A 27407-nucleotide genomic window follows, 5' to 3' on the forward strand; every position below is an offset into this window, starting at 1 on the left:
TGTATAGTCATTCCAGTAAATTGTCCACCTCAACTGCTCTAGTACTACTCTTCTGTATTTCTAAAACAGAGTGGGAATCATGTGCCCAACCCCCGATACTGTACAACTCGCAGCACTCCTCCACTGGTAACTCAAGCTGCTGGGAGCTGGAGTACAACATCCTATGAAGGTCTGCATGATTTCCAACCCTGTTCTTAGGAGACACAGGTTTGATGTGGACAGCAATTTCTCAGGCAGCTGTACCTATCATACTTCAGTAAGTGTACTTTAAAAACCAGTTAAAAATAAAAAGCAAGAGATTACATGTTAATAATATGGTACATGCCACAAACATTATAATGAATGTGCACTGAGCTATGATAGGTTCTCCTGATGTATAGTCAATGACAATGTAAAAACCTCAACTTCTTTCAATTCAAGAACATGAAAGAACAGCTCTAAGGCTGTATATACCTGTGGAGACTGCATTATTTTTCTTTCTCAAAGAAATCAGAACTCAAAGAAGAAAGAAACATAGGAGGATTAAAAAATAATGATGACATTGTCTGGAACCCTGTGAAATGTGGGTGAAAAAGCCATGGCAATTCCACACTAAGGGTCTTATCCAGAAGCAGCCAATGTATGCTGACATCCAACTTGATGCTTCCTTTTTCCCTTCCAGTTTTAACTAAAGCGGATTTCACAAAATAATCCAAGATGATGAATGAAAGTACCACCTTCCACAGCAAAGCTCTTAAGGATCCTCTAGCGGGAAACAATCTGTAACACGGGTGCTTTGACACTTTCTGCGTTTGCAGCAGTGACAGTAGCAACTTCAGGAAGAAGAAGTAGCTGTCTCCAAGTCACATATTCCTTGAATGCTTGGCTTCAGAATGGGCTGTCCTCTGAGTCAGGATGCTCTGGGAGGAACAGGCTGGACGATACCTTTCCCATGACCCGAATGCCTCTCCAATGCTTCTCTGACTGACTTGATCCTAAGGGTCTGATCTACAATCCAGACACTCAAGGAAAAGGCAACTTGAAGGTGATCTGTCACCATAGAATCATAGAATCATAGAGTTGGAAGAGACCGCAAGGGTCATCCAGTCCAACCCCCTGCCATGCAGGAAATCCAAATAAAAGCATCCCTGACAGATGGCCATCCAACCTCTGTTTGAAGACCTCCAAGGAAGGAGACTCTATCACCCTCCGAGGGAGTACATTCCACTGTCGAACAGCCCTTACTGTCAGGAAGTTCCTCCTAATGTTCAGGTGGAATCTCTTTTCCTGTATCTTGCATCCATTGTTCCAGGTCCTGTTCTCTGGAGCAGCAGAAAACAAGCTTGCTCCCTCTTCAACATGACATCCTTTCAAATATTTAAACAGGGCTATCATATCACCTCTTAACCTTCTTTTCTCCAGGCTAAACATCCCCAGCTCCCTAAGTCGTTCCTCATAGGGCATGGTTTCCAGACCCTTCACCATTTTTGTCGCCCTCCTTTGGACACGCACCAGTTTCTCAATGTCCTTTCTGAATTGTGGCGCCCAGAACTGGACACAATATTCTAGGTGGGGCCTGACCAAACCAGAATACAGTGGCACTATTACTTCTCTTGATCTAGACACTATACTTTTATTGATGCAGCCTAAAATTGCATTGGCCTTTTTAGCTGCCGCATCACACAGTTCACTCATGTTCAACTTGTGGTCTACTTGGACTCCTAGATCCCTTTCACACGTAGTTTCATTCAGCCAGGTGTCACCCATCCTATATCTCTGCATTTTATTTTTCCGCCCTAAGTGCAATACCTTACATTTCTCCGTGTTGAATTTCATTTTGTTAGCTTTGGCCCAGCTTTCTAGTCTATTCAGGTCATTTTGGATCTTGATCCTGTCCTCTGGGGTATTAGCTATTCCTCCTAATTTGGTGTCATCTGCAAATTTGATAAGTATGCTCCCAATTCTGTCATCCAGGTCACTGATAAAGATGTTGAATAGCACTGGGCCCAGGACAGAGCCCTGTGGGACTCCACTGGTCACTTCTCTCCAGGATGAAAAGGAGCCATTGTTGAGCACCCTTTGGGTTCGGGCGGACAACCAGTTACAAATCCATGTAACAGTTACCTTGTCTAGTCCACATTTTACAAGCTTGTTTGCAAGAATGTCATGGGAAACTTTGTCAAAGGCCTTACTGAAATCAAGATATATTATATCCACAGCATTCCCTTCATCTACCAAGCTGGTAATTTTATCAAAGAAAGAGATTAGATTTGTCTGGCATGACTTCTTTCTCTGAAACCCATGTTGAGTTTTTGTGATTATGGAATTGCCATCTAGATGTTCACAGACTCTTTGTTTAATTATCTGCTCCAGAATCTTTCCTAGAACTGATGTCAGACTAACTGGACGATAATTGTTGGGATCCTCTTTTTTCCCCTTTTTGAAGATGGGGACAACGTTTGCCCTTCGCCAGTCTGCTGGGATTTCTCCTGTTTTCCAGGAGTTTTCAAAGATTATTGCCAATGGCTCCGATATTACATTTGCCAGTTCTTTTAATACCCTTGGATGGAGTTCATCTGGTCCCGGAGACTTAAATTCATTTAGATTAACAAGGTGTTCCTCTACTATCTCTTTACTTATTCTGTGCTGAAATTCCCCTATTCTGTCCTCTGCTCCATTATCCTCAGGTTGAGCACCCTTTGCCTTTTCTGAGAAGACTGAGGCAAAGAAGGTGTTGAGTAATTCTGCCTTTTCTCTGTCCCCTATTAACATTTTGCCATCCTCTCGACGCAGTGGCCCTACCATTTCCTTCTTCTTACTTTTGCTGCGGACATATCCAAAAAAGCCCTTTTGTTGTTCTTAACCTCTCTAGCAAGTCTGAGTTCATTCTTCTTTTCCTTATCACTAGTGGGGATCTTTTTCTTTTTGTCACCACCTTCACTATCACGTTCTCCTCTGCCTCCGCAGGTATAACTATGCTTGCAGAGGAATAGGGCCACAACCTAGGTTTTGAATAAAAGGTGCTTGAGAAAGAACACAAACATTATGAATAGGGTATGAAAAATGATCAGACTATAAATCCATCACATAAAATTTACAACATCAATTTTTGCACCCAGGATATTCTGCCCACAGGAAATAAGATGCTGTTGTGTTATTCCACTTGTTGAAGAACTCTATATAGCACTAGAGTTTATATACTTCTTGACCAACTGAAAGTGAACCAATACAAGGCATCAATTGTCTGCTCAATGGTCCACATAGCGATAGCAGGGATAGCTTTAAGACAAACACCAATTTGACTGCAATTGAAATGGTGCCAAATGAACTTAATTCTAAAAACACAGCCACAACCCAATTTCTGGGACAACTAACGAGGACTAGAGACAACACCTGAAGTACCACAAGAGAGATTCTGCCCAAAAATAAGGCAGCCTGCAAACCACAGATGAAGAAAGGAAAAAGAAGTTACTTCCATAATAATTAAAGGTACTGTTTTCCCCTTGCAACGCCACAGCTCTGCTTCAGTCTAATTGCTTTTTACAGGTAACCCTATGTCCTCTTTACCTTAGGACAATTATGAAATTTGTCCAGTACCCAAATTAATTTTTTTGGAAAGTGAAAAAAGGGAGGCAATAGATATTAGAGGAGTTCCTTGGTCAATACAATCTGACAAAGCCATTATCCTGGGAGGATTAAATGAGATAAGAACTTCAGAGCTTTGCACAAATCACATTAGCCCAATTCCTAAATATGGGTAATGCTTCTTTTCAGGGTATTAATTTCATTTATTCTATTTGCTCTCCCTCCATCCTTATAATAGTGGCATGCACACGCCCCTCCCTAAATGAGATCTCCCTATTTTATAGGCTATAATCCTTCCTTTCTAGAGTTGTAATGAGATGCCTTTGCTTAATCGCATTTATTTCTCCTCCTTCCCAGTTCTCCCACTGATTTGTTTCAAAGGTTTTACTTAAACCCATTAGGTCTCAGAAATTGATGATGATGCTGGCGACGACACAGAAGCCATGGACATGCTCAGCATCCAAGTGTAATTTAGGGACAGGGAAGGAAGCCTAAGATGCTGGACTGAAGTAAAACAAAGATTTTCATGAACAGCAAACTGAAAGGCAGCATTTGGACAAATAAAAGATTTACAGTACAGTCAACTGTTGATGTTCACAGGAGTTAGGGGCACAAGACCCCCATGAAAGTCAAAATTCATGAATAAAGCTGGAGGGGTGATAGCAGTGCACGCACCCATCTCCCTTTCAAAGCCTCAAATAGCTCTAGCAAGCTCTCTGCAATGCTGGAGGGGCAGGGGTGTGCAGTTCCCTCCTTCCCTGCCAAGGCTTCAGGGAGCTCTGGAGAGCTTTCTGAAGCCTTGGAATGGCAGGAAGGAGGACGCATTCGCTTTCTCCAAACGCCTTCCCAAGGCAAGAGAAATGTCTTTCCTCAGGCAGCTCCCTGTCTTGGAAAAGGGTGAGGGAGAGGCAGCTCTCCATACTGGAAAGGAACAGGATTGGCGCACGAACTCTTTCCAGCTTCTCCCTCCTGGGCTTTTTCCTTCCCCAGGAGAAAGGCCTGGGAAGGATAAGGAGGAGGAGTGCGTGCACTGCAGCCTTGACCTCACAAATAATCGAAACCGCGAATGTCAAATCCGCAAATGTCAAGGGACGACTGTAAATGGAAAATATGAAAAACAACTTCTGTTGTATTTCTTCTAAACTAATCTGCAAGCTTCACAAATTTAAAAAAGTGTACATAAAGAATCTTCCCATGAGACTATTCTCTAATTTTTCAGAAATTAAGGTTTTGGACAATAAAGTTTTGAGAAGCAAAACTAATGGAAATATAGAATTATATATATATATATATATATATTAAAAAATGGTACCAGGGTATATATTCTTTTAAAAATGGTACAATTCTGGAGACCAGGGTTCGATTCCCAGCTCGGCCATGAAACACACTAGGTGTCCTTGGGCAAGTCACATGCTTTCAGCCCTTGGAGAAGGCAATAGCAAACTTCCTCTGAACAAATCTTGCCAAGATAACCTCATGATACAGTTGCCTTAGAAGTCAGAAATGACTTGAAAGCATGCAAAACACATACACACAAAAGTAACATTTTATAAAGCTCCTATCTGAGAATAACAAAGCAATTAATGATCTGAAATATTTGTCATTGGACCTTTACTGTAAAAAGCTCCTATAGAAGTCATGCAATTCTTTGCCTTCTTTTGTGATTTCAGTCACAAAGAGGTACCACAAGTATTATTTAGGTTTACTTTAGCAAATAACAGAAGCTGAAAAAGATGATACATGTAGGGAAAAAAAAACGCTTTTTAATGGATGATGACCAGGAGCTGGCTTTTCATTTTCTTTGCCATTATTTTTTGTTTTTCATACTTGTTTCCATTTACTCGTCTGTAAAATGACTTAGGATCTTTGATATTTGAAATTAGGTATACAATCAGCCCTCTGTTTTCACGGGGGATCCGTTCCACCCCCCACAAAAACAGAGACTCACACTTATTCAAGCCCCATATACTTGAATGGGGCGCACTCTATTGAGGATAATGGAGGTCACCCCTCCGTGAATAATCAAGAACGCAGATCTCAAATCCATGAGAAAGGAGGGGCGACTGTATGTATATTTCATTTTATTTCAGTACAAAGAATGACACATTCCTCTGATAGCCTCAGGATAAGATGAACAATAAAAAAAGTTCACTGTTGTCAGGATGGGCAAAGGGGCTCCATGGTGGCCCAACGCTGTATCCCAGGACCTCTCAAAATACCATGCCAGTATTCTCAATGTCATTTCATTCTGCCCCACCCCTTCTGCCAGGTTTCACAGAGCTACTGGATGATTCCATAAGTGAGAGGATTTGTCAACATGACCTTAGAGCTCTTTGGGCACCATGCTAGGGGGTGGCTTTGCCCATCAGATTCTGTGGATCTCCTGGATGAGGAAGGTCAGGAGGTCCCAGAAGCTCTCAGGACAACATAATTTTCCAAGCCCCCTTTGTCCATAGACAGAAGAATGTGAAAGGAAGAGAACTTTCTCCCTCTGCCCACCCTTTATCACTCTCCTGGTGATTTCCTTGTGGGATGATGATGATGATATTTATTTATATAATGCCTTTCTCCCAAAATTCGGATTCATGGTAGCTTACAATTTTAGAAAACTATACAGCTCAGTCTATCTTTATACTTGTTTTTAACTTGTTATTTTTGAAGTACCCTGGTTCTATGATGTTAAAAAAAACAGAACCCTTCTTACAGGCTTAAAATTTAGCACTTACCAGAATTTTTCAGCAAAGAATACTGGTGTTTCTAACCCTCACGTTCATGAAGAATAGAAAGATGTGAAAATCCAGAAGCCAGGCATGCCTTTCTATTTTTCTTCTATGATCTCTGTTCTTGGTGCTAAAATAACCTTTATGGGCTATCCAAATGTAACCAGTCTACCCTGTCATTACTTAGGAGGTTTCACAACTTTTCAAAACCTCGGGAACAGAGTAAAATTATCCAAATGAAATGTAAGTAGATTATGTACTTAAATCTGGCCACCAACTTGGATGGCTTTAACAGGAGATTAGACAAATTCACAGAGGATAAGGTTGTCTTAGCTATTATGCCTATGCATTACATCCTGCATCAGTACTACCTCCAGCTGATGCAGAACATGAGTGGAAGTAAGTGCTGTTGCCCTCTTGCCTGCTTCTGGACTTCCCTGAGGCATATGGTTGAATCAGCTTGAACCTGGTTGACTTCTGTGGGAACAAAAAATGAACTATTCAAAATAAAAACACCTTATGTTCTTCAATGCATAATATTGAACATTTCGTCAAGTAAGACCATCAATACTGATCACAACACTCTGGAAAGGTGGACCTTTCAGTTGTGCTATCCCTATTTACCTATCATTTTTCTTCTTGTTGTGATCAGTCTTTTTGGTAGGAAAGATGAGGAACCCAGCTGTAAAATCATCTCATCCAGTGAAACACTCCCCATGCCTCCTGTATTTAAGCCAAGCATCCTTGGCTTTGTGAGTGTAGCAAGATTAGTACTATCAGAGACAGTGAGCAGGAGTTGTGTGTCATCAGTTTCATTTTAATTTCTGTATGTATTAAGATTTGAGTTTGTTGTTAACTGCCTTAAAATTGAGTTCAATTTACCTGCGAATGAGAGATCTCCAAGTCACCCTGTTATCAACAGTCCTTGACTGAGTCCATCTATCTGGAATGCAGTCTTCCTCTTTTCCTTCTACCTATCAAGCATTATTGTCTTTTTTTAGTGTGCCATGTCTTCTCATGATCTGTCCAAAGTATGACAGTCTCAATTTATTCATCTCAGCTTCTAGGCAGAGTTTAAGCTTGATTTGCTCTAGGACCCTCTTATTTGTCTTTTTGGCAGGGTACAATATTGGTAGAATTCTTCTCCAAAACCACATTTCAAATGAGTTCATTTTCTTCCTATCAGCTTTCTTCACTTTCACAACCATACAAAGAAATCTGAAATACAATGACGTGGACAATCCTAACTTTAGTATTCAACAATATATCTTTACACTGTATCCTGTCTAGTTCCTTCATAGCTGCCCTTCTAAGTCCTAATCTTCTTCTGATTTCTTGACAGCTGTCTCCCTTCTGATTAATGACTGAGCCAATATATGGAAAATCTTAAACTATTTCAGTGTCTTCATCATCTGCTTTAAATTTACATAAATCACCTGTGGTCATTATTTTTGTTTTCTTAATATTTAACTTTAAACCTGCCTTTTCACTTTCTTCCTTGATAATATTCAGTAACTATTCTAAGTCATTGCTGTTTTCTATTTTCCACAAGTGTTGACAGATTTTGGCTAGAACTTAAGTAGATATGGTCTCTGTAACTTTAAGCAGCTCTATAGGTATGCCATCTGTTCACTGTCATGTTATTTCTCTCATGTGCCCCGAGTGCAGCTTTCATTTCACTTTCTAAAATTGAACATTCATTTTCAAATGCTTCTTCATTGAATTAATCTGCCATCCTTTCATCTTTTTTACATAGTTCTTCAGTGTATTGTTTCCACCATCTTTCCTTGCTACTTGGTCAGGTAATGTGTTCCCCTGCTGGTTGCAGAGCATTCCCACCCTTGGTTTAAACTTCCCTTTGATTTCTTAGATCTTGTGGAAGAGGTCTCTTGTTATTCCTTTTTTTATTACCATCGTCTATTATTGTGCATTGATCATTATAGTAGTATTCTTTTTCCTTGCACACAAGTTGCTAAATGGTTGCATTCAGAGTTTTGACCCGATTTCTGTCCACATTTACTTTTTATTGTCTTCTGTCCTTAATTGCTTTAAAAGCTTCATTTGTCATCTACTGGAGATAGAAGAGAACCCTAAAGTACCTACATTTCTGGTTCATCCAAAATAAGAGGTGAATCTGAAATATAGAGCACCCTTAATATAATCTTGATGCTTCTCTGATTTACAAGCTATCTTACTTCTCAGCCTCTTTGTTGAGCAAGGACCTCTTGTGAAATAAGTAATTCATTATCTTCAGAAGACTGATGGGTTTTGGTTTGTAGTCAATTATCCAATCCCAGGGAAGCAAACTGGATAATAAGACTGAACCATCCCCTTTGTACAGATACTAATAATAATAAAAGTCAGTGGATGAAAACCATAAAGAACACAGATTAAACACCAAATGGCTTTCAGTGCAATCAAAGCAAAATCGTTTTTAAAATACAGCCATTGTATTCAGATTTATGGTCTGTTGAGTTGAAAAGTGAAGGAAGAATATTGCTGTTCTAGCTGCAGTGCCTGTTTGAGGAAAGTGTATTAATGATTGAATTACTGGTACAACTAAGGCACAGGGTATGTGCAGGTGACCTTTCCAATGATACATCGCATGACCTTCAACTGCGAATAGCTCAGGAGAAGCTACTCTACTCTACACAATTATTTTTCTGGTGCACCATAATGCACAGGGTACTCAAAGGCCTACTGCCTCTATCTTATTTATTATAGTAACTGAGATCTACGTTATAAATTCTTCCAAATCCTTTAGCATCCCAATCACTAAGCAACCTGTATTCATTGATCAATTACTGAACACACCAAGCTAGTAGCAGCTCAGGCTAATTCAAGGCCACTGGACTCACTCTCCTTATAAGCAGACTATTGCTAAGGTAAAGTGGGTGAGAAGGTGAAAAGTATTTGGGCATCTATTCTAGCCTGAGGCTTCCCAAAAAGCACAGTGAAACTCATAAAACTCACTGGGCCTACTAGGAACTGACTCCCCATAGTACAATACCGAGAAAGAAAAATAATCAAGGAGAGCAGATGGATATATAACATATATGTTGTTCCCTTGACTAATGGCTTTTCTTATTGGGGTTGTTGAATAGATTATGGAAGAACTATCTTGTGTATGCTTACAGCTGCTACGTTACACTCAGCCCTTCATATTCGTGGGGGTTAAGAGCACAAGACCCCCACAAATGTGGAAAAATAGTGAATAACTCTCTCTCTCTCACACACACACACACACACACAGAAGCTGGTTAAAGGGATGGGTAGATAAGGAAGAGGAGCAGTTACATGCACTCCTCTTTTTTCCCTGCCCTCCCTTCCCTTTAACTGGCTCCCCACCCCTTGCCTGAGTGGACAGGAGCCTGACTTGCCCAGGCAACCATCCACCTGAGAAAGATCCTTGGGCCTGTTACAGACAGCCAAAATAAAGCTGCTTCGAGTCACAGTAGAGATATGGTGTTTCAATGATGCATGTGTCCTAAGAGTCCAGAAGTTGCACCAAAGCCATACTCCAGCCCTAAGGACTGGAGCATGGCTTTGGTGTGGCTTCTGGACTCTTAGGATGCATGCATCATTGAAACACCATACCTCCACTGTGACTCGAAGCAGCTTTATTTTGGCTGTCTGTAACAGGCCTTGAAGAGGATGGACCCCTCCTCTCCTCTTTCCTAGGTGGATTGATGCTCGCCTTGCCCAGGCAACCATCCACCCAAGAAAGGGTCGGGGTTGACGCATGCATGCTTCCCGACTTCCTGGGCTTTTTCCCTTTATAGGAAAAGCCTGGGAGGGGGGAGGAAGAGTGCGCAAGCAGTCGGCCTTGATATGATGAATAATCAAAATCACAAGTGTCAAGGTAGCGAATGTAGAAAGATATTGATATCCCTTCAGAGGAAGAATCATTGATAAATCTGAGATAGATTAGTTGACAAATTTGATTAGAGAGTGGTCTTTTTTAAAGAGTGGGAATTGATAGTTGATTTTAGGAGAAAACATTGGGGGACAACAGCAATTTTAGGATTTGATTATTAGCAGAATGGAGTAACATGTAAAAGTATATCCTACATACGTATTTACAGGAATTAGAATAATTTGATAACTGTAACCATCAGCTATTAAGTCGGAAATCATATTATTCGCCCTTTTTACTTAATTTTATTGTTATTTTGTGTAGTAACTTAGTTTGTGTAGTTAGCTGTGCAGTTTATATGTGTATTGTGTAGTTAGTTGTATAGCTTGTATGTATATGTGTTTTGTATTATTAAAAGTTTTGTGTTACTAAAAATATTTTAAAGAAAGAACAGACTAAGATGCCATTTTCAGGGAGAGAGCTGTGTTAATCTGTTTAAGTATAAAAAGAGGGATGAAGTCTTGCAGCATTAATTTATTTCAAAATAATCTTTCATCAACTCCATTCCATTTCTTGACATGTATCTTAAGGGATGAACTGAAGTACATGAAAGCTTTTGGTGAAATAAATTCATCTTAAAAGGTGCCACAAAATTTCTTCCTTGACTGTAGATGAAGATGTTGATTACCATTGGACTACAGTGACACGATTGCCGTCTAAAATCTGCTTCAGTATAACTGGATATGATTCCATACAGATAACTCCCATTACTCAGTATCTACATTTTTAAAGAATTATCCTGTGGAATACCCCCAGCAACATCAGCAACTTCAAGGAGATGTACGGTAATTCTATATCTGTGTTAGAAACTCAACACCAGTCGTGAAATTCAAAAGAATATGTAAAGCTGACTTGATAACAATACAGGCCGCCATAATTATAGTCTCATAATTACAGTTATTCATTTATTTATTTTCAAAAGCATCATCAATTTTCATGTATCTCTCCCATATACTAGAATAAATAATTTACTTTAAAAAGTATGCAAAGGGATCTTGTAAACTAACTGAAAGAAAGATGTTGGCAACTAATGTAATCTCAGAGCCACTATCAATAATCTGTTAGAATTCCTGGAGAACAGGAAGTCTCAGCAGACTGGGAGTGAGCAAATGTTGTCCACATTTTCAAAAAGAGAAAAAAGAAGACCAAAATAATTATGACTCAGTCAGTTTGACATCATTAGCATAAAAGATTATAGACCAGATCATTAAACATACAGACTGTAAGCATTTAGGATGGAATAATGTAATCATTAAAAATTAATGTGGTTTCTCTCTCTTTTTTTCTCAAGAACAAGTCATACCAGACTAATCTGATCAGTTTTTTTTTTATAGAGGCACAAACTTGGTAGAAGAAGGGAATACTGTGGATGTAGCATATCTCAATTTCAGTAAGGCCTGTAACAAGATCCCCCATGGTGGAAGAATTCAAAGATATAGCCTTGTTAGTCTGTAGAATCAGTATGTAGAGAGATCTTATAACAACTTTGAGGCTAACTGAAAGAATGAAATTGGCAGTCTGAGCTTTCATAGACTTCAGTTTACTTGTAGATTGAAGTCTATGAAAGCTCATGCTGCCAACTTCTTTTTTTCAGATAGTCTCAAAAGTGCTACAAGATCCCCCACAATATTCTTGCAAAAAAGCTAGTAAAATGTGAGGTAGACAATGCTACTGTTAGGTGGGTCTGTAACTGATTGATCAACCTAACCCAAAATGTGCTCACCAACGCCTCCTCTTCATCCTGGAGAGAAGTGACTAGCAAGGTGCCACAGGGTTCTGTCCTGGCCCCAGTGCTATTATACATCTTTATCAATGACTTGGATGATGGAATAGAGGGTACACTTATCAAATTTTCAGATTACATGAAATTAGGAGGGGTAGCCAATACCCCAGAGGACAGGATCAAAATTAAAGATGACTTTAATAGATTAGAAAGCTGGGCCAAAACTAACAAAATGAATTTCAACACAGATAAATGTAAGATACCACATTTAGACAGGAAAAAAATGAAATGCACAGATATAGGGTGGGGGACACCTGGCTTGACAACAGTACATGTGAAAGGGGTCTAGGAATCTTAGTAGACCACAATGTCTGGGAAAGCTGCCAATGGAGAGCTGATAAGAGGGTGCCAGGCAAAGGTAAACAGAAACATGGATTCACAGCAGCAAAGAAACAGTTCCGAAAGCACAATATCAGTACAGTGTCCGATAGAGCAAAACCAAAAGCGAGTCCAGGGTTCCAGAGGGCAGTACCACAAGTCCAGTGCAGGGTCAAGAGTGCCAGACAGTAGGTCAACGAGTCCGGTCCAAGGTCAAGAGGTCTACGTCTATCAGAGGTCTAGGAAGTAAGGAGTCTCTGAGGGAGTCAGAGAGAGCAGCTTTCACAAAGGAATGCAGATAGACTCTGACAAAGAGGCTCAGCATCTGCCAGGTGTTCATATTAGACCAGCTCCTTCGCATCTGCTGAGTGATTAATGAGCGTTTCTCAGCTAACTTTCGGGAACACAGAAGGCACGCCCTTTCAGTCCTTCTTTGGCTGATGGCAGGTACCTCAGTATCTTGCTCCTCTATGTCTCCCAGGCCTGGAACCTCTTCTAGGGAAAGGCTGGGCTGCTGAGCCACAAGGTCCATTGGGGGTGATACAACAGGGCTAGGGCCTGGCTGAGCCAACTCTCCAGGAGCTGGGACCTGGAAGGTCACAGCTGGGGCCTGGCTCAGGTTCCCCCTGCACCTGAGGGACAAGTCCTTGTCATCATCCTCCAAATCCTCCTCGTGACTGGCCATGACACACAAGGTGAACATGGGTCAACAGTGTGCTGCAACAGCTAAAAAAGCCAATGCGATTCTAAGCTACATCAATAAAAGTATAGTCTCTAGATTGAGGGAAGTAATAATACCATTCTATTCTGCTTTGGTCAGGCCTCACCTGGAATACTGTGTCCAGTTCTGGGCACCACAATTCAAAAAGGATGTTGACAAGCTGAAGTGTATCCAGAGAAGGGTGGCCAAAATGATAAAAAGTCTGGAAACCATGCCTTATGAGGAGAGACTGAGGGAGTTGGTTATGTTTAGCCTGGAGAAGAGAAGGTTAAGAGGTGATATGACAGCACTGTATAAGTATTTGAAAAGATGTCATACTGAAGATGGAGCAAGTTTGTTTTCTGCAGCTCCAGAGAACAGGATTCAAACTATAGGAAAAGAGATTCCACCTCAACATTAGGAGCAACCTCCTGACAGTAGGAGCTATTTGACAGTGAAACATGTTTCTTCGGAGGGTGGTGGCCTAAGATATACAAGCCTTAAAAAGGAGACTCCAGAGGCAAAATGTTCTATAGCACATCTCCAGCTGGCGTAGAAGGCACCAATGGCTTTTTGGGGATTAAAAAAAATCACCTCTATAAGGCTGTGGGGACTCTCAGGAGAATATGCAGCCATGCAAAGAGGGGTGCAGTATACTTTGCCAACCTTGTTCTACAGAGTAAAGTTTGAACTGCTGTAAACGCCTGCAAAACCCTGCTTCATTAACCACCATGGAGGTTATACACACAAAACCTCCAACAACCTGAAAAGCTACAGCCGCTATTATAAACCTAATGTATGACTACTGTTTGAACAATATTAGCACTAGTTTTTGTGAATAATGTATGCACCTAGTGTTCATTAATTTCCATGTTACTTTCTTAATACTGTCCCAATACAATGAAGTATTTGTGGACTCTCTTTAGTAAGGATTAAAACACTTTTTTCTGAGTCAGGCTAAAACCTATTTGATTTGTATTTGAAATCCTTTCATAGGAGAACTGTTAAATCCATTAGTCCTTCTGGATTACAGTTAATGCTGTAGTTAATACAGATTAAATTAACATACTTTTCAACACTAGCAAGCAAGTGGCTTTTCACTTTATAGCTCCTGTGTCTCTTGCTCAAAATACACATGCAGACCCTCTAGGTCTCCTTGGGGAGGAATGAGCTAATTTAAATACATTTGAAATGCAGAACTATATTATTTGAGTGAAGGTAGATTTCATTGTCCATTTGCCATTATTTACTTATAGTGAGAACCAGTGTAGTGTAGTGGTTTGAGCATTGGACTATGACTATGGAGATCAAGGTTTGATTCCTTGCTCATCCACAGAAACCCACCAGGTGACCATGGCCAAGTGACACACTCTCAGCCCCAGAAAACACTGTGATAAGTTGGAAACAATTTGAAGGCAAGCAACAACAATTTACGTAACATATATGTGGCATTCTGCATAGAGAGGGCTGCTCCCCTGCTCCAAGGGAGCTGCAATACAGCATTCCAGCATACATCTTAATGACTTAGCACATTCTTCCTAATGATGACTGGAACACAAGTTTCTTACAATTTCCTCTCGCTGTAAGCATATTTCCTCTAGCTGCAGGCATATACTGAATTTCAACATCCTACTAGAGGTTATTTGTCATCTCTGCCACCTTACTTATTTGTTGTTGTTGATGTTGTGTGACTTCAAGTCATTTCCAATTTATGGCAACCATATATAACACCCTAAGATGGTATAGGTGAAACATTTTCAATAGTAAAAAGCAGTACACAAATAATATTATTGTAACTAGCACTGAGTCTGAAAATCCTGCCAGGTATTTAGTAGTTGAAATTATGCAAATTTACAACTTAAGTATGTAAAACTGTCTTTGGGCTAGGAGAAAGTTTGTAGTATGTAGCAGAATGTTTTAAAATTCTGTGTGAGAATATGCTACTACTTACCATAATTCACTTGTTTGGCTTAACTTTTATACTGTGAACTCATTGTTCAATTATGTCATCTAGCTTCTTCCACAAAATCTTAAAAGGTATATTGCCACAAGTCTCCATTTTGCTGATCCTTAATAGCAAAGTGTATGCGCATGCCCTCAAATTGCCTGCTGACTTAGAGCAACCGCATGAATTTCATAGGGCTTTCTTTGGCAAGGAATCCTGCGAGGTGGTTTTATCAGTTCCTTCCTCTGAAATATAGCCTACAGCACCTGGTACTCATTGGTGGTCTCTCATCCAGGTACTAACCAGGGTTGACCCTGCTTAGCTTCCAAGCTCATATGGAACCTGGTGCCTTTAGGGTATTTAGGCACCCCTGCTTCTAGTTTTTTTTCCCAAAACCCAAGAAGATGAGTGTGTGTATATTTGACACTTCTCAAACCCTTTTGCAATTTTAGCATGGATAGCAATGAGAAGCTCATCTGCCTTCAAGATAAACTTTGGTACCAGCCACTGAGGTTCTTGCTTGGCTCAGCAATTCTCATAAAACTGGGCTTGGCCACATTGCTTAATAACCCTCTCTCTCCCCAAATCTGAGGCAATAAAATCATCTGACGCATCATGGCCCTATCCTGCCCTAGATTCAGAGCATCTTTCCTTATTGTGTAGTTTGTGCTGCCATTTTAATGTCAGGACTAGTTCCTGGCCCAGTGGTTTTTCCCTCTTCCCTCAGTAGTGCCACCACCAGTGGCTTGCAGCAGAACCAGTACTGCCCACAGAGGAGGAAGAAAACCATTTGGGTTGGAAACTGGCCCAGACAAGGTTTGAAGGGGCGATGGGGATGGGGAGGGGGGCTACAGGAGCATCAACTCCATAGGGGCAGTCAGGTAGTGTAGACAATATAACTGATAGTTTTTTGTGGGTTTTTCGGGCTATGTGGCCATGTTCTAGAAGTTTCTTCCTGACGTTTCGCCAGCATCTGTGGCTGGCATCTTCAGAAAATGTTTGCCTGGAAAGGACTTGGGTATATATATTGTGTGACCTGGAAAGGCCGGAGTGATTTGCATGTATATTGTTTTGTTGCTAATGGCAGGCCTCAGGGTGTTAGGGTCTGCAAAAGAGGATTAGTGTCTGCTTGATAGTGCTCATTGTCTGCTGGGAGATTTCTCATTTGCATTTGTTGAGTCTTTATCTTGCTATCTTTCAGGACTGGTAGCCAAACCTTGTTTGCTTTAAGGGTTTCCTCTTTTCTGTTGAAATTGTCCAGGTGTTTGTGGATTTCAATGGTTTCCCTGTGCATCCTGACATGGTAGTGTTTGGCATGGTCCAGAACGTCAGTGTTTTCAAACAGTATTTTATGCCCAGGATGGTTTGTGGCATGTTCTGCTACTGCTGATTTTTCTGGCTGGCCCAGTCTGCAGTGTCTCTTGTGTTCCTTGATTCTTGTTTGCACACTGCGTTTGGTGGTCCCTATATAGACTTGTCCGCAGCTGCATGGTATGCAGTAAACTCCTGCGGCTGTGAGAGGGTCTCTCTGGTCCTTGGCTGAGCAAAGCATTTGCTGGATTTTCTTCATCAGTTTGTAAACCATTTGCAGGTTGTGCTTCCTCACCACTTTGCCTATTCTGTCTGTGACTGCTTTGATGTATGGTAAAAAATACCTTCCCTTTGGGTGGCAGCTTGTCTTCACTCCTCTGGGTTATCCTGGGCCTGACAGCCCTTCTGATGTCTGAGTTGGAATAACCATTAGCCTGTAGAGCTCAGTCCAGGTGCTTCAGTTCATCTTCCAAGAAGTGGGGTTCGCGGATGCATTTTGCTCAGTCTACCAGTGTTTTGATTGTGCTTCTTTGTTGTCCTGGGTGATGGACACAATATATATACCCAAGTCCTTTCCAGGCAAACATTCTCTGAAGATGCCAGCCACAGATGCTGGCGAAACCTCAGGAAGAAACTAGAACATGGCCACATAGCCTGAAAAACCCACAAAAAACTATAGATGCCGGCCATGAAAGCCTTCGACTTCACAATATAACTGATGTCCCTGTGGATAAAAAAGATGTGCATGGTGGCTCTGGGGTGGGTGCAGGGGGAGGAGTCCATTCAGACATTTGTCCCTAGCACAGACTAGCTCCTTGTCGGATGTAGATATTTGTCACTTCAGCCTGAACCCTCTTTTCATTACCTTTTAGAGAAAGTCTTCCATAAGCAAGAAGCAAACAGTATCATTCCTTGGTTTGTTGAGCCTAACCTGTGAACCAAATCTCTGAAGTAAGCTTATTCTGTAGCTCGAGAAATAATTCACTCATTTCCCCCATCCCTCTGAGAAGCTGATAATTATATTCAAGAAAGAAAGAAAGAAAGAAAGTTACCATCTTCATAGTGGTAACGTAATTAATGATGAAGCCACCAAGCGTGATGTCTCAGTCACCTTCCAAGTGCCTCAAACATTTGCTCCTTTTTTCCTATTTTAACTTTCCATTTCCAATTTCTCTCTTTACTGCACCTGCCTGAAATCCCCAGTAACATAACCAACACTTGCTGATACAACACATGTCAGATTAGACAGAGTGGTATAATAACTGTCTTCTTCAAGCTTTAAATTCTTTTTTAAGAGGTCATATTAATCAGAGAAAAGCTAGGAAATAAGCCTCCAAAACTTAATTTAAAAACATTTTGATTGACCAAATATATCCCCAATTAAACAGACAGCAGATTTTATTATTTTAATACATGCACTGGTAATTTAATACATGCAGTGATAATTAATAATTGTACTGATAACAATCTGCAGATGGAAATGTCATATTAAAAGGCATTTTTCCTATGTGAGAAAATGAGGTACTCTTTTTAAAAAGAAAAAAAAGAAAAAGACATGATACCTGACGTGATGATATATCACATACATACCAACCTTTCCAGGATTCTGTTTAATGAAACTAACAATAGGATGTGCTGCTGGATTTATCTAATCAGGCCACAGACCTATTGTGAAACTTCTGACAATTTTGACTGTTCACTGTCACTGGTTTTATATTTTTAAAAAAGTTCTCCTTCAGTTTTTCATCCAAATTAGGTGACACACCCACAAAGGCCAAAAACACATTGCAGAAATAATCCAGTTTGAGACAGCTTTAACTGCCCTGGCTCAATGCTAGAAAATTTTGGGAAGTGTGGTTTTGAGAGGCATTTAGCCTTCTCTGTCACAGAGCTCTGTGCCACAATAAACTACAATTCCCAGGATTCCCTAGCACTGAGCCAAGGCACTTAAAGCAGCCTCAAACTGGATTATTTCTGCAGTGTGTTTTGGCCCAAAGTGCCCAAGTCAGTTCTAAGATGTTTTCAAAATCCACTTCTTCAATAACAGAAAAGCAATGTGAAAACATAAAATCCACTTCTTCAATAGCAGAAAAGCAATGTGAAAACATAAAATACACTTCTTCAACAGCAGAAAAGCAATGTGAAAACATAATAGTAAACTTATCAAACACTTATGGTCTGCTGCACTGTAGCACCATAGGGGGAAATGAAAAGGAAGTGATTTGCTTTTTAGTGATCATATTTAGAAAATAAAGCATACACAGGACATGCGTGTGTCAAAAGTAAATTGCTTACACTATAGACTGCCGCAGTAGTTAGCTTCAATTTCTAACACACATACACACACACATAAACACAAACACACACACACACACAAAGCTAGAAGACAAGATTATGCTTAGCATAGGATCCATTTTACATCATTTCTGTATGCCTTTAAAACAGAGTCCAGCAATGGAAAAAAAGGGGAACAGCTTAGAAGATAGAAGACTGTGATAGAAGGGCAGTCTTTCATTTGGAAGAACTCTGGGTAAGTATGCCAGTTGCCATTGCCAAGTAAGACACATAAGCAAAACATGAAATGGAAATGACAACGCATTTACTTACACAAAAATAGGCTGTAAGAGAATGGAAGAGAGGGTAAGGATGACCAGCGCTATAATAAATTCCAGAAGGAAGGTAAGGCAGGAAGAAAAGAGTGGGATTGCAGTGGTGTTGTGATACTCACCAACTGGGTTGTTTTCTGCTTCTCTTCACTGGTGTTACTCCGCTCCCGCTGAAGAGTTACATTTAGACTCTCATTGGCTGCCTCCCGTTCCCTTTTGGCCAGTCGAAGAAGCTCTTCTTGGACAATTGCCTGCTCTTGTTCATACCTGTTAAAAAAAGAAAGAGATCACCAATCATTTATGTAAATGTTCCCAAATTAGGATGCAGCTCCCCTGGCCATATTGGAATCATAGCAAGCAGAGATGAAAGCTCTCTTGTACTGTTACCAGTTCAGAGCACCAAATCAGCATTGCATTTTCTGAAGTACAATAGGTTTTAATAATATTTCTGCAATAGGAAATCTATCAGAAGGTGACCAACTTAAGTTGGACAATGATAATTGTCCCATGTTCAGTTGTTCAATGATCTCACAAGAAGGAGATGTAATAAGCCATGTTCATACCAACCCAAGTGCTCATGTAGTCCATAATGTCTGAGAAATAACATCATTGTCCTAAAAGCAACAGAGGACATGCTCCTCAAAGCAGCCATTTCACAGCAACAGAACTCAGCCCACTGTGCTTTTCATCACTTAACAGCAGCAATACACATAGCATGTGTAATACCAAAATCAGAGATATCTAGATGATAGCCTGTGATGGAAGAATATCCCACCTCTTGTACAGATCTTCCTCTGCCTCAGAGGGCTTTCGACCCAAACTGTCTGGTGTAGGTGGATGGATCCCTCGAAAAAAGAGAAGAAAATAATTACTGTGGAAGGACAAGTTGCACATCTCTTTCATTTATAAGAATATAAGACATATATTCATCTCATTCATGAGAACATAAGATAGAGAAGCAAGAACTTAATGATTTGCTGAGCTAAATTAAAGGTAATATGTGTTAAGAGAAAAACTTTCTTTACAACAAGCTATTAAGAGAAGATATTTCAGTGAAATCTAACATCAAGGCTGAATAAATTGCTCCTGTTAAATTCTCTATAAGGCAAGTGGGAGTTGTGTAGAGTTAACTCTCACAGCAACATTCTGGAAACTCTGCCAATAGATTTTAAGAAGATATACCTATCCATTCATTTTAACCACACTTTGTTTAGAACAGAGCATACGTTCTCTAAACCACTAATCATTCTGGATCCTGTAAAATAATAAGATTAAGGATCCTGAGGGGACAACTGACAGATGAGCCAAGAATGCACATTTGGGCCCTGTTGGTGAAAATCAAGAACCAGCTGACGTAGATAAGCAAACCACTCACAAGAGACAGATCTCTGCAACAAGCCATTAAGCAGAGAATGAAACAGCTGAGCTCCCTCAGAATTCTTCCACTTTTTTCTCCCTAGAAACATCTGGAACTGGACTATCCAGGACCTCACCAGGTGCTTATGGTACATTCTTCACACACCAAGAAGCAAGTAGCTCACCTCCATTCTTCTAAATTGATACTAGTCACAAACAGTGCTTTTCTCTGTTTATAGTTGCTTTCCCTAAATGCTGCACAAAATATTATAATTGTCTTCTGAACACACAAAGAGCAAGTAGTATTGGGGGAGAGGGAGAAAACAAAGACTGACAGAATATATCAATGGTCTTCAACAAACAACCTACCTGCAATCTCACTCTTCTACATACGAATAACTTTTTTAAAAAAACATATACATTCATCTTTACATTTCCCTCCCGCTACCAACAACTCCACCCCACCCCTCGCAACTCTTTAAAAAAATGTAGCAGCCTACTGTAGGCTGCCCTGCAAACTCAGCCAGGGGCCTAAGCTACAAATTCAACACCAACCAGTTAGAAGATCTGCCCCAAACTCTAAAGTGATAATTACTACCCTAGCTTCTACCAGTGAAAAAGTAATTTGCCCTTTCAGAACAATACTACAGGCATTCATTGAAGGGTTGGTTGGTCAGTATAATCATATATACTTGACTACAGCTTGATGTCGTGTATAAGTCAAGGGCAGGTTTTAGAGCCAAAATTAGGGATTTTGATATGACCTGAGGATAAGGCGAGGGTACACCTTTTTCCCCCTCTGCAGCACCCAGATGTCACTTTGGAGGACAGCCGGAGGACAGCCAGACTGAGGAAAGGAGGGGAGCAAACATTTCCCTCCAAAGCCTTTCCTCAGCCCAGCTGTCCCTTCAGAGGCCATCCAGAGGACAGCCCGGCTGAGGAAGGAAAAGCAAACATTTGCCTCCCAAGCCTTTCCTCAGCCTGGCTCTTTCTTCGGGAGACAGCCTGGCTACGGAAGACGCTTGAGGGGCAAGCCTTATTACCATATTGCCTCGTGTATACGTCAACCCAGGTTTTTTGGGTAACTTTTGGGGCATAAATTTCTCAACTTATAATTGAGTATATACGGTATTTCCACATGACAGATAAGTGTTTCATGATAACAATACATCTAGCATAGGGCTGGGCAAGATAGATTCCTCCAAATCTTGTTGGACTGCATCAGCTCTAGGCAGCATAGCCAATAATAAGGAAGGCAGGAGGATGCAATCCTAACAACATCTGGACAACATCTGGAGGGCTAGAAGATTTGCCCATCCACCGCAAGCAAGAGGTATTCTTGAAAATGAATACCTGGCATTGGACAAATGCTTTGCTTCGCTTTGAAGTGCACTATTCCAGTCTAAAAAGAAGAACAAACCACTGCCTAACAAACTGTGAGATGGCAATGACAGCACTGGAAGGCAGCATGTGTTAGGTAAGTCAGAGTAGAGTATGCAAGCGAGGAAGCGATGACAGACAGGATATGTTTGATCTGTGTGTTTCACCTTTTGTTTGTGTGTTTTTGCTGGTACTGTTTGCATTTTGTGAGGGTAAAAATATGCTTTAGCATACTGGCGTCTGATCCAGACTCTGCTTTGTACACACCCACATGATTTTCAGCCTCACCACTTGACATTCTGTGAAATTGGTGTTTTTTTTTAATTACATTCCCACCAAAACAACAATTTTGCATATGGGCACATAATTTTGTCAGTCATTGTGTGAGCCATTTTATTTATCCACAATACACACACAAAACTCCAAATGTATCCACTTGCCTCAAAAGGCTGTGAATCCCCGTAGAAAATCAAATGGGAAAGTGAGAGGAAGTATCTAGTAGCTGATTTGAGACAAACAAAATCAAATCTCAAACCCCCTTCTCTGTCCTGTTCCTTTTTATGCTGCAACAGTTATCTCCTTAAACTGAAGCAAACTAGAGGCAACAGCAAACCGAGAATTTATTTGATACAAACATTTGATTCAAATCAGTAGACATCTAAAGACAATCATCTTCAGAATCTGAGCAAGATAATAAAACAATCTCTGCATGTGCATGCAGTCATCCAAGTGGAAGCAGTATGTAGTAAGGCAGCTGATTTCTCAAAACTGCCTATAGCTTAATTGAATACACTGCAAAATGGAGTGCCAGACAATATGTCATTCATATGGATGCTTTGAAAACCTAGTTCTAGATGACATGAAATACCTGTTAACACTTTAGATTTCCTTTCTGCAGGTTGTGATGCTGGTGGAGGACAGGTGGGTGGTGCTCGTTGATCCCTTTTAGGCTGGCGAGGCTCTTTCATTCGGTTCACCACATCTTCAGAAAGCTAACACAAATTTTAAAACGCACGAGGAGAAAGAGTTCGTGGAATTAGACTTTCTGTATCTCACAGTAAGGATGAACTCCCAAACTATCTTTTTTGAAGTCAAAAAACCATAACATAATGCTGCTTACATATTTCTCAATGAGAAAGAGATGCAACAACTTACTCAGTAACAAAACAATGAGAAATAATTGACAAATAAGTTTGCCACATATTTTTTTCACCACTGTTTACTTAAAACACAATGAACAAAACAAAATACATTTACAGACAAAAATAAAAGAAATTGCCTTGGAGAATTTTGAATCAATTTAGAAAAATATTTAAAATCTTTAGAATGCTAATTCCAAATTTACTTGATTTCTATGGCTTCCAGTGAGTTTTCAACAATTCAAACATACATTTTACATGTTTTATTTTAAAAGCTGAAGCTGAGATCTAGACCTACACACCTACATATTAAATTTGTATAGGAACTGCATCTGCATACTGCTGCTCTAGTTAATCATATTCAATTTTTACTTTATAAATTGCTGTGAGGTTTCCACCATTAATGGTGCTATAAAGCTATTTAAAACAATTCTAAACAAAATTTAAATAAAGTAAACAAAACATAAAACAAGTATACCAATTAATAATTGGTTTGTTCATTGTTCATTGGTTTGTTTTGTTCATTGTGCAGTACAGGCATATTTCAAATAACAAAGCTTCTCCCATGTGCATTTCTTTTTACAAACTCTTTTTAGCCTGTCTAGCCCCATTTTTCATTCTAATCCTCTTTCTAGCTGAACATTTTTAGCAGCATTGGTATGTGATGATGATTAAGGAGGGCTGGAGAAACATAGACTTTCAATGTCGGTCACAGAGGTGTGGCTGTAGAAAGCAAGGTAATACAACTTGAGCTGAGAAAGAATGGGATTCTGCTCTAATGAATTCTACTGTAGCTGTTATGTGCCTGCTTGTAACAGGCCAAGTAAACAGCAGCTGCCTCCAGAATCTCTTACTTGAGCATGTGTGAACAGCAAAACACATAGAAAAGGGGAAAGCAGATAAGCCTGCCACACCAGCTATCTCCAGCATGTTTTTAAAAAAGCATAGGTCTGTTTGCTTGGCAGCAAAATGGAAATCATATGGGTGGAGAGTGATAAAAGAAAAAAATAATTCCTGGATCTATTTAACACAAAGCTTTCAAGTGGTCTCTGGAAAGCTCAAAATATTTTTGATTACTTATGCAAGGCTTACCCCACCTGGTTGTTTTATTTCACATGTGCATATTACTAGTTTTGAATAAAAAGGTTGCTGGAAAAGATTGAACTACTCTGTGAAATCAAAGGCTTTCACGGCCAGCAAAACATCAGGAATAAACTCTACTAGAACTCAGCCTCATAGCCCCCAAAAAACAAAAAACTACTGAACTGCTCTTCTTCTTTGTGGTATAGGAACCCTATTCTTTCCACATTATTTCTGCCTCTGGTACCAAAGATTATATTAAAGAAGCAACGCCCAGGAACATATCTGCTTCATTAACTAGAGTACTGTTGTTGTGTGCCTTCAAGTCATTTCCAACTTAAGGCAACCCTATCATGGGGTTTTCTAGGCAAGATTTGTTCAAGGAGGTCTGCCATTTACTTTCCCTGAGGCTGAGAGCATGTGACTTGCCCAAGGTCACCAAGTGCGTTTCATGGCCAATCTGGGAATCTAGCCATGGTCTCCAAAGTCATAGTCCAGCACTCAAACCACTAGAGTATGGCTCAACTAGAGTATATTTGTATAATGTGAAAAGGACAAGAAGCTGCTCAAGCCTATTCCATGTAGGCAAGCCTAAAGTAACAAGAACAAGACTATCAAGCTCTTTTTCAAGCCATGGCCCATATTTTGTAAGGAGGAAAAAAGTTAATTTCAGCATTTAAACCAGAAGCCCTGCATTCTTCTAAAGTGTATTAAACTGCATCGTCTTTGCTATTAGTATATACCATGCACACTCACCACTGGTTTATAGGAGACTTCATGACCAAGGGCATCCACATATTAAAAACAGTTAAGACATTAAGCACTAAAAAAAGTAGTTTTAGTGCTTGAAAGCAGTAGTTTTAGTACTTAAACTATGAAAATGTACGCTCTGTTGAGAACAATATTGGCACTCTGAGGGCCAAAACATTATAAGCTCCAAACTACATGTTAAACACAGACATCTGTTGGAGTATTTATTTTCTATGGAACAGGAGATTTAGAAGGGGAAAAATTGGACAGAAATATAGGGAAAGGGTTTTTTACCTCTTCTCACACCAAACACGGGGAGAGAGAGCTTTCATGCTGTAACTCTTCCCCCTCAACCCAACCTCTCCCCATGTCTGAAACCCTTGGTACAAGAAGCAGCTAGAAGAGACTGCAGCCAGAAAACAACTAGCAGGAAAAAAGACAATAGGAAAAAAGGAAGACCGTGAGTGACCAGATGTCATAACTGCAAAGAAGGTCAAGGCTCCATAAAATGTAGGTCATTCAAGAAAAATGTGGGATATTACAAAATAAAAGCTAAAAACACTAGTAACTATAAATTCATGCTTCTTAGGAGCAAAACAGCCTGCGCCAAAGGAGTGGCTCCGCACCACCACTTTCAGCACTGGATCGGGGCTGCGGCAACCACACGCCACGGTCCTGATCCGGCACTTTGCCAGCTCTAAAAGAAACAACAAAATGCAGCTCCTTTTAGAGCAGGCAAAAAGGCTCCCTTACCACCACAGCAGCCCTTTTTGGTGCTCCTTTTGGTATGCATCATATAAATGCTGCACCAAAGGAGCACTGGGATACCATGCGGGCAGGTAGGTGGCGTGTTCCCAGCGTGGAAGCAGCATCAGGGTGTGCGCCATCCAAACGTCCCTATGCTGCCCCCACGCTGGTGTTTCAAGCCAGTCTGTACAGCCCCTTGGTCATTCTCAGAATGGAGGAAATTTTTGAATTCCTCCTGGACAGAAGTTTGAAATGTAGGGCATATCCTGGAAAAGAAGGATGTCTGGTGACTCTGGAAAGACCACTATATAGGTGGATACTCCATCAAAGAAGCCAAAGTTCTGGATCTGTAAGACCTAAGCAAGGCTGTTGGTACCAGGGTGACCTGGAGATCTCTAAATCATAGGGTCGCTATAACCCAAAATCAACTTGACAGCAAGCAACATCAAAAACTCTGGCCCACATTGACCTCTTCCAGAGATGCTGTTCCCTAAACTAAGAGTGGACCCTTTTTTTTTTCTGTTGAAGGCCACATCACCACAGAGCAATCTCTTGGGGATTTCTGCTCAGCAACAGGAAGGGCTGAATTCAGTGATTTGGATGGAGAGAGTTACAAGCAGAAAACTTTTTTTTTCTCTTTTTGCCACCTTCTCTCTTCCTTTCTCTTTTAACCATCCCATTCTCTCTCCTTTTCTCTCTTGCATCCCTTTCCTCCCTACTTGACAGGTTATGTGGAAGGGATAGATGACTTTTTCAGAGGCCTGAACTCTTCACCTACAGATGGCATTTACAGTTAGGTCAAGGGCAGCATGTAGCCTTAAGACCACAGTTTGCTCACCCTGCCCCATACAGAGCAACAATTGGAGCTTTAATTCCTATGTTTGCATCTAGCAGACTACCCTGAAACAGGGATGGGAACTGTGCAGCTGTCCAGGTGTTGCTGGAATGCAATTCCCAGCATTCTTCACCATTGACTATAACACTGGGCCACTGAGAGTTCCTGTCCAACAATATCTGGAGGTCTACATGTGTCCCACCCTTGCTATAAAAAGACACTTGAAACTTTGCATTTTATGCCACTTTCTTTCTCTAATAATTTCAAAGTATCTTACACCTTAAAATATACATCTAAGCCATGATCAATGACCTGGATGAAAGGATTGGGAGCATACTTATCAAATTTGCAGATGACACCAAATTAGGAGGAATAGCTAATACTTCAGAGGACAGGATCAAAATTCAAAATGACCTGAATAGACTAGAAAGCTGGGCCACAGCTAACAAAATGACATTCAGCACGGAGAAATGTAAGGTACTGCACTTAGGGCAGAAAAATAAAATGCATAGATATTGGATGGGGGACACCTGGCTGAATGAAACTACATGTGAAAGGGATCTGGGAGTCCAAGTGGACCACAAGTTGAACATGAGTGAACAATGCGATGCGGCAGCTAAAAAGGCCAATGCAATTTTAGGCTGCATCAATCAAAGTATAGTGTCTAGATCAAGAGAAGTAATAGTGCCACTGTATTCTGCTTTGGTCAGGCCCCACCTGGAATATTGTGTCCAGTTCTGGGCACCACAATTTAAAAAGGATGTTGAGAAACTGGAGCGTGTCCAAAGGAGGGCGACTAAAATGGTGAAAGGTCTGGAAACAATGCCCTATGAGGAACGACTCAGGGAGCTGGTGATGTTTAGCCTGGAGAAAAGAAGGTTAAGAGGTGATATGATAGCCTTGTTTAAATATTTGAAAGGATGTCATATTGAGGAGGGAGCAAGCTTGTCTTCTGCTGCTCCAGAGACTAGGACCTGGAACAATGGATGCATGCTCCAGTAAAAGAGATTCCACCTGAACATTAGGAGGAACTTCCTGACAGTGAGGGCTATTTGACAGTGGAACGCACTCCCTTGGAGTGTAGTGGAGTCTCCTTCCTTGGAGGTCTTTAAGCAGAGGCTAGATGGCCATCTATTGAGGATGCTTTGATTGGATTTCCTGCATGGCAGGGGGTTGGACTGGATGGCCCTTGCGGTCTCTTCCAACTCTATGATTCTATGATCAAAAACCAAATCCTTTCTAGACCATGTCCTCTAC

General features: G+C 40.6%; 1 protein-coding gene across 4 annotated transcripts in view; it reads right to left on the minus strand.

Moving 5' to 3' along the window:
• Positions 1-27407, minus strand: part of CHCHD6 (coiled-coil-helix-coiled-coil-helix domain containing 6) — a 282327-nt gene that overhangs the window by 248464 nt on the left and 6456 nt on the right. For all 4 annotated transcript variants that reach the window (XM_089521307.1, XM_089521314.1, XM_089521320.1 and 1 more), the window contains exons 2-4: positions 22468-22591; positions 19639-19708; positions 18986-19130 (exon numbers count right to left, since the gene is read on the minus strand). In XM_089521307.1, coding sequence (XP_089377433.1) covers positions 18986-19130; positions 19639-19708; positions 22468-22591 — 339 coding nt within the window. The remainder of the gene's footprint in view (positions 1-18985; positions 19131-19638; positions 19709-22467; positions 22592-27407) is intronic.

This window comes from Sceloporus occidentalis, unplaced genomic scaffold, assembly GCF_023333645.1.
Source record: "Sceloporus occidentalis isolate IW3139 unplaced genomic scaffold, rSceOcc1.0.p SCAF_1, whole genome shotgun sequence".
Taxonomy (NCBI): domain Eukaryota; kingdom Metazoa; phylum Chordata; class Lepidosauria; order Squamata; family Phrynosomatidae; genus Sceloporus; species Sceloporus occidentalis.